The sequence below is a fragment of the Sorex araneus genome, chromosome 9 (genome assembly GCF_027595985.1).
Source record: "Sorex araneus isolate mSorAra2 chromosome 9, mSorAra2.pri, whole genome shotgun sequence".
Classification (NCBI taxonomy): Eukaryota; Metazoa; Chordata; class Mammalia; order Eulipotyphla; family Soricidae; genus Sorex; species Sorex araneus.
The window spans coordinates 42,719,322-42,731,358 of record NC_073310.1 but is presented as its reverse complement, the minus strand read 5'-3'; the positions used below and the strand labels follow the sequence as shown (position 1 = coordinate 42,731,358).

Here is a 12,037-nt window from a genome sequence, read left to right as displayed (position 1 = left end):
GACCATATGGGATGCTGGGAATCGAAACCCCGGTTGGCCGCGTGCAAGGCAAACGCCCTACTCGCTGTGCTATTGCTCCAGCTCTTCTTTTTTTTTTTTAAATAGTATTGTACACCACAGCACTTTTATTATTATTATTTTTTGCTTTTGGGGTCACACCCGGTGTTGCACAGGGGTTTCTCCTGGTAGCGCTCAGGGGACCATTTGGGATGCTGGGAATTGAACCCGGGTTGGCCGCGTGCAAGGCAAACACTCTCCCCACTGTGTATCACTCCAGCCCCTGAATATTTCTTTTTGTGTCTTTTCTTTCACTGAACATAATTTTTGTGATATCCACCTACTGGCCACAAGAAACTATATTTTGTTAAAGTGCAAAACCTGCTGATGAGCATTTGGCTACGTAACTTTCTAAACTAAAACACTTTAGGTCATATGGGAATATGTATTTATAAAAACTTAAAATATATAGGAAAAATGTATATAATCTCATAGATTAGAATAATGACATTTTGGCATAATCATAAAGCTTTTTATTTAACATTATCATTTACAATCAAATTACTTAAATAGCAGCATCTTTCTTTGCTGCTAGCACACAGCTAGTAACACAGTTAAGATTTTATAATACCTTCTTCCAAGGCCTAGATTGTCAGTAATTTCCACTGTTTTACAGAAAGAGTACCAGCTTCCAGAAGTTCAAACAACCAAAACAAGTCAGCACACTTAGAACATTCACTGCATGACAGGAAAGCAAAAAAAAAAAGAAAAAGTATTTCTGTTGATGATCAAAAGGCCCAATTCAAATGTTCCCTCTTCAATTAAGCCTTTCTGGAAACTAAGCTGAATGAACATCATCATGGGATTTGACTGTGCACAATATGTAACATTACTATTATGTGTTCACATAATCCCCCTTCTACTCTTTGAGACGTCTAAAAGCACAGAAAGGTACAAGAACGATAGAAAGAAAAAATACCCAAGTAACTATACCCTCATATTAACAAGTGCTCCCCTTTTTGAGAAAGGGGACTGAAGTTCTCTATTTCCCAGTTTCTTTCCTCTCCCCAGAGACAACCAATTTGATACATAAAGTTAACTACAGTAATATAGTCTGAATTTTCTTTCTTTCAAAATCTGTTTCAAAGACTTCTGGTTATGCCCATAGGACTGGTTTTGTTCTCATTAAGAGCAACCTAAAAACAAGGACAGTGTACAAGCTCACCTATTAGTACATGATCTCAAAATCAAAGAAGCAGGAAAGGGAAGTGAAATGCTAAAGCAGAAACATGTTTTAGAAGACAGAAAAGAAATTCCTCAAAATGACTACTCCTTATCTTGAACAGGATCCAGGGTTGACATCCTTTTCCTCTACTTATTGCTAAATATGCAGTGTCTTTAAATTTCTCACCAATGTTAAAGATAGAGAAAAAGATTTAGTATAAATACTAATTTTCAAGGAACTTAAAAAGTTTGGCAAAAGCAATGAAGATTACACTTTTAACAAAAAAATGCTGAGCAACTACATGGAATATTCTTCTTTACTAAGATCTGACAAACTAAAGGCTTTATAAGGAAAAAGAAGTAAAACTTAGCTAGGCTTAAAGACACATTTTAGAATCAGTTATCTTCCATATTTACAAAGTAATTTCAAGGAGAAACAAGCTTCTCATTTTATTCTAACAATGCTGTGAAATTAATAGGACATAGTGACAGGATTTTATATCCCACTCCTGATTTAAGAGAAAAAGCAGAAAAATCAGATCAGTAGGTGAATAGTGTGAAATCAAACAAGATAATCAAAACCAAGCAGAATCCCAAGTATTATCTGACCTCCTAGTGCCATGTTATTTCCCCTCAACTCCTATACAGAAGCAAAATATTTGAGGGTAGAGAATTGGAGGAGCCCTACCCAGGTGTTGCAGGTGAGCACTATTTAATGGTGGTACCTAATACAAAAGTAAAGATATGTCTCACACAGCCCAGCAGAACCAGTGATAGTCTGATGGGGTGGGGCTCCCTCCCAGAAGCTGCCTGAGCCTATCCAATGTCTCTGAACTGGTCACCCAAGTGCTCATCACTATCAGAGTCGGTGTTAATATACTAGTTCAGACAACTCTCAAATGCCCTCCCTTAGCAGAACAAAACAGTGGCAACATCATTTACTGCTTCAATACCATATATTCTCTTTCATAATTGCCAGTGCAATGCTAAGATCTCCATTGATAAATATCACCTAGAAGTTACTTATACTATAGAGACTAATGCAAAATTTATTAGCAACTCTTTAAAAAGAAATTGCTTCCAGTGAACTAAAAAAACCCCTAAAGCTGAAACCTACGGTTGTCTAGCATACCTGTTGCTGTGCAAGCTGGACTTGATATAATTGCTGCATATACTGCTGATAGTGCTGCTCCTGCAACTGGCGGATGAGAATTTGCTGCTGCTCGTAGTTCCCTGGATACTGCTGGGCTGCATACTGCTGGAACTGCACGGCAGTCTGGGAGTTTAAAGCTGCCATTATCTGCTGCCTAAAAACATTAAAATATATATATATATATATATACTAGTCTGACTATAGGAGGTTTTTCATGACAAAATATCTTTTTAAATTTTAGAATGTGTAACTTTAAAAAAAATGACTAAACTAGTAATGTATATCAATCAGCATGTGTTCCAGGCCCAGAAGAAAGACGTTAAGAAAATTGAACTTGGAATCTGATTTTTCATTAAGGTTGCCACATAACATATGGGTTGCAGAGGGAGAACAAGCATAATACCCACACCACTACTACTGTCATAAGTGCCAGCTTTTCCTGTGCCCATACTAGGTGTTCTTCAATGGCCAAAGCACTCCCATAGGCTGGGGAGACTCAACAGGCTAGTATGCACACGATGTATATGGGAGGCCTATTCAAATCACTTATTCTGCCTTGGTCCCTTGGGCACTGCTGTAATAACACCTAGACACCAAGCTGGGAGTGGTCCCAAGCAACATCATGTATGGTCCAAAAGCCAAACTCCCCCCCCCAAAAAAAAAAGAGACCAACTAAACCAAAGGAAACAAACAAACAACAAAAAACCCTAAAGCATTTTCATGCACTAAGACCTCAGTTCCCAGTGCCACCCCATGGGAAGGCCTCATAAGGGAGAAAGTGACGGCATTCAAGTAGCTTGCCCAAGATTACACTGCTAATATGCCAAGGCGAGGAGTCAAGTATAAGCCTGGTGGTTCTAGCCCATCTCTTTAACCAGGATGCTTTAGAGGAAGGGAGGGCAGCTAATAGACAGATGAGATATTTAACTAGTGGCCCTGGCTTCTCTACCTAAAAGCAGGGCCAGGGCCAGAGAGAGTATAGAGGGCGGGGTGCTTGCCTTACACACAGCCAATCCGGGCTCAATCTCCAGCACCCCATATGATCTAAGCCCAACCAGGATGGTCCCTAACAGAGCCAGAAGAAAATTTTGAATACAGTGGGGTATGGTCCAAAACCAAAACCAAACAAAATAATGTTGTTTAAGAGCTACTGGAAATAAAGTAAGTCAATGAAAACTTACTTTTTTTTCTCCCCCTTTTTGGAGTGCCACACCTAGCAGGCTCAGGTCTTACGCCTGGTGAGCATGGGGGACCATATGGAATGCTAGGAATCAAACATGGGTCAGCTGTGTGCAAGGCAAACACCCTCCCCGCTATACTATCAAATGGGCCCCAGCAAAATCTTAAGGATCCTGAACATTTCATTAAAAGCCAAATAAAGAGCAACATTACAGGACAGGAGAGGTAGCACAGCAGGTAAAGGGCTTGCCTTGCCCGCAGCTGACGTGGGTGTGACCCCAGCATAATCCCTGGGGTCCACCAGGAGTGGAGCCCCTGGTGCAGTCAGGAGTTAAGTCTTAAACACTGCCAGATGTGGTCACAAACAAATCTGGGCACACTTGGTTTAAGATTCGAACTTTATCTACTGTAATTATTTTAAATTTTCCTTCCTAGAGGAACTACAACATGCTTCCTAACTCACTATGTGACTTGCTTTAACGAAGATCTCAAAGCCATCCAATAATGAATAAATTTCAAATGCAACCTCACAAACTCCTGAACAGAAAACGGCACTGGATCCATTTAGGGCACTCTCTGCCCCCAAAGAGTAATCATAGGTTTACTCCAAAGAGATGAAGCTCTGGGTCAGTTTGAGATAGACCTACAGCTTTCCTGAGGAACTACTCACAGATAGAGAAAATTAAAAAGTGGAGCCTCATATTCTCGTGTTTCAATTCTATGTCCCAACACTCACTCAGAGAACCTCAGGCCTTCTCCCCACTGTGTACTGGATATTAATCCCCTCTGAAGAAACAGTTCCTTCTGAGAGTTGTTCCCACAGTCCTTACTGAAGAGAAAAGGCTTCAGCTTCAAAGTCCTGTCCTAGAAGAGACACTAGTTGTAGGTTTCTCTGTCCTGGGAACTTATACCTAACTGGATCTCCCAGATTTCAGCCAATTTCTCTCATATGCAGGAAACAGACTATCAAAATTCGGGCTGAAATAGCCCTATGTATACCAAAGCAGACCAACAATTTGCAGAGAATAGGAAGAATAAAGCAGAATTAAGCTGAGAGAAGAGATTGTGTCGACCCAGAAAAGATGGCAAGACAATTCAGCTTGTGCTCCAATCCCAGGTGCTAGAGCTAATCCCAAATCCTTCCCAATATGCAATGCTTACTCTACGGTACTCTACAGACCTTTGGAACAAATGGCAAACAACTAACATTAGTCAACTTTCTAGTTATACAAAAAACAAAGGTATTCGAAGACACAATAACAAGCCAAGCAACAAGACATGACGGTACACTTCTCATTCTTCATTTTCACCAGCCAACCAGCTTACTTTTGCTGCTCCAGTCGAAGCCTCTCCTCTTCTATTCGCCTCATCTCTTCCTCCTCTCGTCTAAGTCTTTCCTCCTCTTCTCGCATACGTTTTTCTTCCTCCTTCTGCAGACGCTCTCTTTCTTCTTCTTCACGTCGCCTTCTCTCCTCCTCCTCTTTCCTGCAAGGAAAAGGAAAGAGAATGAACCCTATCCAGAATCTGTTAAAAATAGCTTGACTTATTTCTTAGTGAAAATTGATACTTTTGGGAGAACAATGTGGTATTATCAAAACCCAAAATACATACACTCTTAGTAGTAAGTACATCGTATATTGTCTACCTCACAATATGCAAGATCACAGGAAAGACAATTACTGCTACACAGCAGTAGAAAAGTGAGCTCTCAGAGCAAGATATCATTTAATCCACTCCAACAGATGATCACTCCAATAGATGATCGCAGCACTACAAGCTCTTCTTTTATACTTCTTTGCTAGCTGCTATAAAATCTGTGCAATAAATCTAGTGGCATACCTTCCTGACCCATTATTAACCACGTTGCTTAAGGGCAGAGGTGCCTGGTTCAATTAACTGCATCTTCTAAATTTAACATCTTGATGGGAAGATCCACAACAACAACTGTATATAAGAATACTCTGTACTAAAATGCCATGAAACTATTAAAAAAAAAAAGGAACAGAACTATATAGTCTAATAGAGAAAGGTCATTGGGGGTAGAGGGGGTTGTTTGTTTTGGGATATACTCCTGGTGGCTTCAGGAATCATACCAGGGCTTTCTGGGGCTGGAGCGACAGCACAGCGGGTAGGGCGTTTGCCTGGCACGCGGTCGACCCAGGTTCGATTCCCAGCATCCCATATGGTCTCCTGAGCACTGCCAGGGGTAATTCCTGAATTCAGAGCCAGGAGTGCAGGAGTGACCCCTGTGCATCAGCCAGGTGTGACCCAAAAAGCAAACAAACAAACAAACAAACAAAACCAGGGCTTTCTGCATGCAAAGCATGAGGCTGTTAGCCATTGAACTATCTCCTGTCCCAATAAAGACATTTAATATATCTCTTCAGTGAAAAAATATTGGTAAAATTCCAGAAAACTGCCTGAGAAGATGCAAGTTACAGGTGTTAGTTATTATGTAGGGGAAGAAGAGCACGATAAAGAGTGAGGTGGGGAGGTCGGGAACATGGCTCAAAGGGCTGGAGCACATGCTTTTGCATGCAGGAGTCCCAGCACCACAGAGTCCCCTGAGCACTTCCAGGAATGACTCCTGAGAACCAAGAAAGAGTAGCTCCCCAGCATCAATAGGTATGGCCTTCCCAACAATAGAAATTGGCTATGAGTGCCTGCCTTGTAAATGACAGTCCTGAGCCAGACTTCTGGTGCTGCCCCAACTCATTCCTGGCAGCCCTGCTTTCTGGGACCCCTGGTGAGCACTATAAACCAAACCACTATAAAACCCAAATGTGGGGCTGGAGCAACAGTACAGCAGGTAGGGCATTTGCCTTGTGCGCAGTATCCCATATGGTCCCCCGAGCACCGCCAGGAGTGGTTCCTGAGCCACAAGTAACCCCTGAGCATCACCAGGCTTTTGGGTCCAAGGAGCCAAAAAAAAAAAAAAAAAAAGCAAAGCAAAAGCAAAAAAAAAAAAAAAAAAACCAAAAACCCAGAATGTACAAGAGTATTACAACCACATGAGTGTGGGCCCTGGCAGTAACATGTACAAGCACCACAGTCTTAAAAGCCTGAGTCCCGACCATCACCACAATCAAATTTTTGTTTCTTTGTTTTAATTTGGTGGGGGAATTCCCAAGCAGTGCAGAGGGGGTCCCAGGGCCACCCCTGGAGATACTCAGGCCCTGCAGGGAACTGAAGTTGAGGCATACCTATACCAGGCCTGCAAGTCCTTTGAGCTGTCTCCCCACTCCCACAACCAAGCACCACTGGTGATGACAACAGCAGCAACAAAGGGAAACAGGGGAGGAAAAATAATGATTAAATTAAACTTAAATAACAATTCGAGCTTAGATTTTGACTTTAAAAAGATAGAACAATTGAAAAATCTGGGGTGCAGCTCTAACAGCTATCACTGGCCCCTCCCCACACCATGTAAGCCCAGTCCCTTTCCTAAGAGATACTGCTACATAGGAATGGATGCTATTCTGATTTAAGAGTGGCAGGAAAACACATAAAGAAGACTCCTGAGGATTCTCAGACACCATACCATTTCTTGGTCCTACCACTAGAGCTGTCCAGGATATCATACTTTTCTTCCCCAAGTCCTGTAAGTGATCAGCAACACACCTAAGCCATAGCCAGGGCATAAAATAAATGAGTTCATTGTATCACAGTTGGAATAAAGCAAGATGTTTCACAAATCTGAGTTTAATTTTCAAGACAGAGGAGACATACCTAGTCTTAAATACTTTAAACTAATGCTTTTCAACAACACCTTTCACACCTTGTGGATCAGCACCTGTTTATGGATCAGCAGTTGAAAATCACTTCTTTATCAAAGTTTTGATAGAATTCTATATGGATTTCACCTCAGGAAAAGTGTATTTTTAAAAGGAAAATATTTATTATATATGTTAAGATCACTAGAATCAATTATTATAAAAGGGATAATTTAAGAAATATATTTCCATAAAGCACTATACATCACATAACATCACTACACAGTGGACATAACCATATCCTACTCTTTTCAAAAATTTTCTTTTAATTAAAAAAAATCTTTCTTTGGGGCCAGGGAGATATTACAGCAGGTTGGGCACTTTGCCTTGCATGCAGTCAGCCTGGGTTCAATCCCTGGTATCCCATATGGTTCCCTAAGCATTGCCAGGAGTAACCCCTGAGCATTGTTTGATCCGAAAACAAACAAAATCTTCCTTTGGCTAAGTAGTTTCTAAAAGTGTACCAAGGTATTTCCTAACCTCTCAAACATAAACTACAATGTATTCTCTACTTTTTTTGGGGGGGTGAGGGAGCAGTGCTGAGGATGAAACCCAGGGTCTCATATATGTAAGGTTGTCACTTTACCACCCCCAGCCTAGTGCTCTACTTTTTCACGACTTAGGAATTATAATTATGTACTGTACTATGACAGAGACGTTTACATTCACACCAAATAATCTCTGAATGCCACACTTTTATGATTCTTCGGTTATTTTTTTATGGCTTCTGTCATCACTTTCACTACCAAGGTATTTTCTTTTTCTAATATTATTTCAATCTAGGTTAAAGTGGGAAACCAGACAGCCATTTTTTTTTTTTTTGGTGGGGAGAGTGAGCACTTGAAAGTACTCAGGACTTACTCCTGGCTCTGCACTCTGGGATCACTCCGGGTAGGCACGGGTTGGGAACACAATGGGGGCCAGGGACCAAACCTGAGTTGGCTGAGAATTCCATAAATATGAATAGCATGTTCAGCTATTCATATTCCCTCTTGAACCCCTGGAATGCTGATAACCATGATATGGGACATTATTTTATTTTATTTTTTTTGGCTTTTTGGGTCACACCCAGCTGTGCACAGGGGTTACTCCTGGCTCTGCACTCATGAATTACTCCTGGCAGTGCTGGGGGACCATATGGGATGCTGGGAATCGAACCCGGGTCGGCCGCGTGCAAGGCAAACACCCTACCCGCTGTGCTATCACTCCAGCCCCATATGGGACATTACTGATTGAAGCTGTGCTTATCTTAGGCTTGTAATCAGGGTAAGTAAGCTTCTTCCACAACATTCTGCCATAAAACTCACCAGAGCAGCAGGTAAGGGGGAGGGAATAGTTCATGGTAGAATTAAAAAAAACTTAGCATATCAGGAAAGGAGTGCTGCTATGGGATGGGAGATTCTTTTTTTTTTAAATGTAAAAGCAGCAGCAACCCCCTTTCTCCAAGACTCAGAAGATAAATCCCTGTCCATATCAGGATGTCTGAGCAGCTGCAGTAGTGGGAATCTATGGGAAGTAAGACATTTATTTAACTAGAATTGATGCTCCACGAGAGTAAAACCACCAAATCACTGGGATAACCAGGCTTTGTCCTGGAATGTCACCTTTTTTTCTCTTGCTCTTCCTTCTCTATTTTGTGGGACGTGACGTATGTTGAGAAGAGATGGCAACACCTATTTAGGAGCTTGACAAACTCTACCATGGCATCCTCTTTTGACATGCTTCCAAGGGCTGCCCATTCTCTCCTGAAAGGAACAACAGCAGCAAGTTATAGCCTATGTAACATACTGATAATCTAAGTGAATTTCAATTCAGGTACAAATAAACTGCAATGTCATAAATGAAGAACTATTATAAGCAAAAGGATCAAAACTTCAAGTTTTAATATTTATTAAATTAGTAAGCCATATACAATCTAAACTTACTGTCATAAACTTGTAACGGGGGGGGCGGGGGAAGTGGGGAGGGTGGTGGCAATAAAAAAATAAAATACCAAAAACCTGTAACTCCATTGCTGTTAATTGCCATATTAGGGGCTGGAGCGATAGCACTGCGGGTAGGGCGTTTGCCTTGCACGTGACCGACCTGGGTTAGATTCCCAGAATCCCATATGGTCCCCTGAGCACCACCAGGGGTAATTCCTGAGCTCAGAGCCAGGAGTGACCCCTATGCATCACTGGGTGTGACACAAAAAGAAAAAAAAAATCGCCATATTAGCAAAAGGGTATCAACGTTTAATTTTTTGTTTTGTTTTTGGGTCACACCCCGGCGATGCACAGGGGCTCTGCACTCAGGAATTACTCCTGGCAGTGCTCAGGGGACCATATGGGATGCTGGGAATTGAACCTGGGCCGGCCACGTGCAAGGCAAATGCCCTACCTGCTGTGCTATTGCTCCAGCCCCTCAACGTTTAATTTTCCTTACATCACTATTTAGTCTCAATTGAATATTTGATGTATTATTTTCTCATGTGTCCCAAAAATAAGGACATTAATCATCAATTATTATATATATATATATATATATATTTTTTTTTTTTTTTGGTTTGTGGGTCCCACCCGGTGATGCACAGAAGTTACTCCTGGCTCATGCACTCAGGAATTACTCCTGGCGATGCTCATGGGACCATATGGGATGCTGGGAATTGAACCCGAGTCGGCCGTGTGCAAGGCAAACGCCCTACCCGCTGTGCTATCACTCCAGTCCCCTATTATACATTTTAAATAACCTTTTTTTTCCTTTTTGGGTCACCCCGGCGATGCACAGGGGTCACTCCCGGCTCTGCACTCAGGAATTACCTCTGGCAGTGCTCAGGGTACCATATGGGATGCTGGGAATCGAACCTGGGTCAGCTGGGTGCAAGGCAAATGCCCTACCCGCTGTACTATCCCTCCAGTCCCAAATAACTTTTATTCTTAATTAAAAAATGTTTTTTGGGGGGCCAGAGTGATACTGTGAGTAGGGGGCTTGACCTGCAGGCAGCTGACCTGGATTCAATCTGTCACCTTATATAGTCCTTCAAGCACCAGGAGTAATTCCTGTGCACAGAACCAAGCGTAACCACTAAGGTATGGCTGAAAAACAAAAGAATAAACACATTTTTTGTTTGTTTTGGTAGACAGGTGGAAACAACAACAAAAAGGAAATAAAAACAAAAAGTGTGTTTTGTTTTGAGACCATACCTGGCAGTGCTCAGGATCACTCATGGTGGGCTCCAGGGACCATATATAGTGCCAGGGAACCAAACCTAGGCCAGCCATGTACAAGGCAAGCATCTTACTCGCTGTACTATCTCTCCAGTCCTAAGCAGCTCCTTAATACTTATGAAGAACCAAAATGAAACTGTGCTTATTTGATTTTCATAATCAGATAAGCAAACTTCTTCCACAATATTTAGCCATAAAAACTCCAACAACGACAAACCAACAACCTCCAAACCAAAACATGATAATCATATGAAGTGCAGAAATATTTTAGTTAGTTTTTTTTTTTTTCAGGTAAGACCTTTACCTTGCATGCGGCCAACCCAGGTTCGATTCCTCTGTCCCTCTCGGAGAGCCCGGCAAGCTACCTAGAGTATCTTGCCCGCACGGCAGAGCCTGGCAAGCTACCCATGGTGTATTTAATATGCCAAAAAATAGTAACAAGTTTCACAATGGAGATGTTACTGGTATCCGCTCAAGCAGACTGATGAACAACGGGACTAGAGTGCTACAGTGCTTTGAGGGGGTCACACCTGGCGTTTACTCCTGGCTCATGCAGTCAGGAATTACTCCTGGTGGTGCTCAGGGACCATATGGGATGCTGGGAATTGGACCCAGGTCGGAGGTGTACAAGGCAAACGCCCTACCCGCTGTGCTACTGCTCCAGCCCCTAGCTTTTAATCTAAGCTCATATCCAGCTATTTATATTTCAATCAATTCACTGTGTACCCTTTTCAATATTTTTCTCATTAACTTTTTAATACAACAAAACTGTTACCTCCTGTCATTCCCTAGTACGTCAAAGAATCCAACCTCAGGACAAGTGTCTGGATTATATGGACCCATAAGAACCTGCTTATGCAGGGCCACAAGTTTCAATTTTTCTTCATAAGTTGGATGAAATGCTTTGCAATCTTTTTCTATGAGAAAAAAGAAACACAAAGAGAACAATTAGCACTGGCAAAATACATCATTTTCAGCACAAAATATGGAAGTTTTATTATATCACAACTGCCTAGAATAGTCATAAACATTACTATAAGATTACACTCTTATTATTATTAAATTTTAATAGTCTAAAGCAGATGGTGGGAATGCCGACTGGTTCAGCCCTTCTGGAAAACAATTTGGACGATTCTCAAAAAATTAGATATTGAATTCCCATTTGACCCAGCAATACCACTGCTGGGAATATATCCCAGAGAGGCAAAAAAGTACAATCGAAACAACATCTGCACATGTATGTTCATCGCAGCACTGTTTACAATAGCCAGAATCTGGAAAAAACCCGAATGCCCCAGAACGGATGACTGGTTGAGGAAACTTTGGAACATCTATACAATGGAATACTATGCAGCTGTTAGAAAAAAGGAGGTCAAGAATTTTGTAGTTAAGTGGATGGGCATGAAAAGTTTCATGCTGAGTGAAATGAGTCAGAAAGAGAGAGACAGACATAGAAAGATTGCACTCATCTATGGTATATAGAATAACAGAGTGGGAGACTATCA

At 41.6% G+C, this 12,037-nt stretch overlaps 1 protein-coding gene across 1 annotated transcript in view; it reads right to left on the bottom strand.

The window, feature by feature from the left end:
* Positions 1-12,037, bottom strand: part of ACBD3 (acyl-CoA binding domain containing 3) — a 44,557-nt gene that overhangs the window by 9,408 nt on the left and 23,112 nt on the right. The window contains exons 2-5 of the mRNA XM_004605426.2: positions 11,308-11,449; positions 8,931-9,071; positions 4,880-5,038; positions 2,354-2,528 (exon numbers count right to left, since the gene is read on the bottom strand). Coding sequence (XP_004605483.1) covers positions 2,354-2,528; positions 4,880-5,038; positions 8,931-9,071; positions 11,308-11,449 — 617 coding nt within the window. The remainder of the gene's footprint in view (positions 1-2,353; positions 2,529-4,879; positions 5,039-8,930; positions 9,072-11,307; positions 11,450-12,037) is intronic.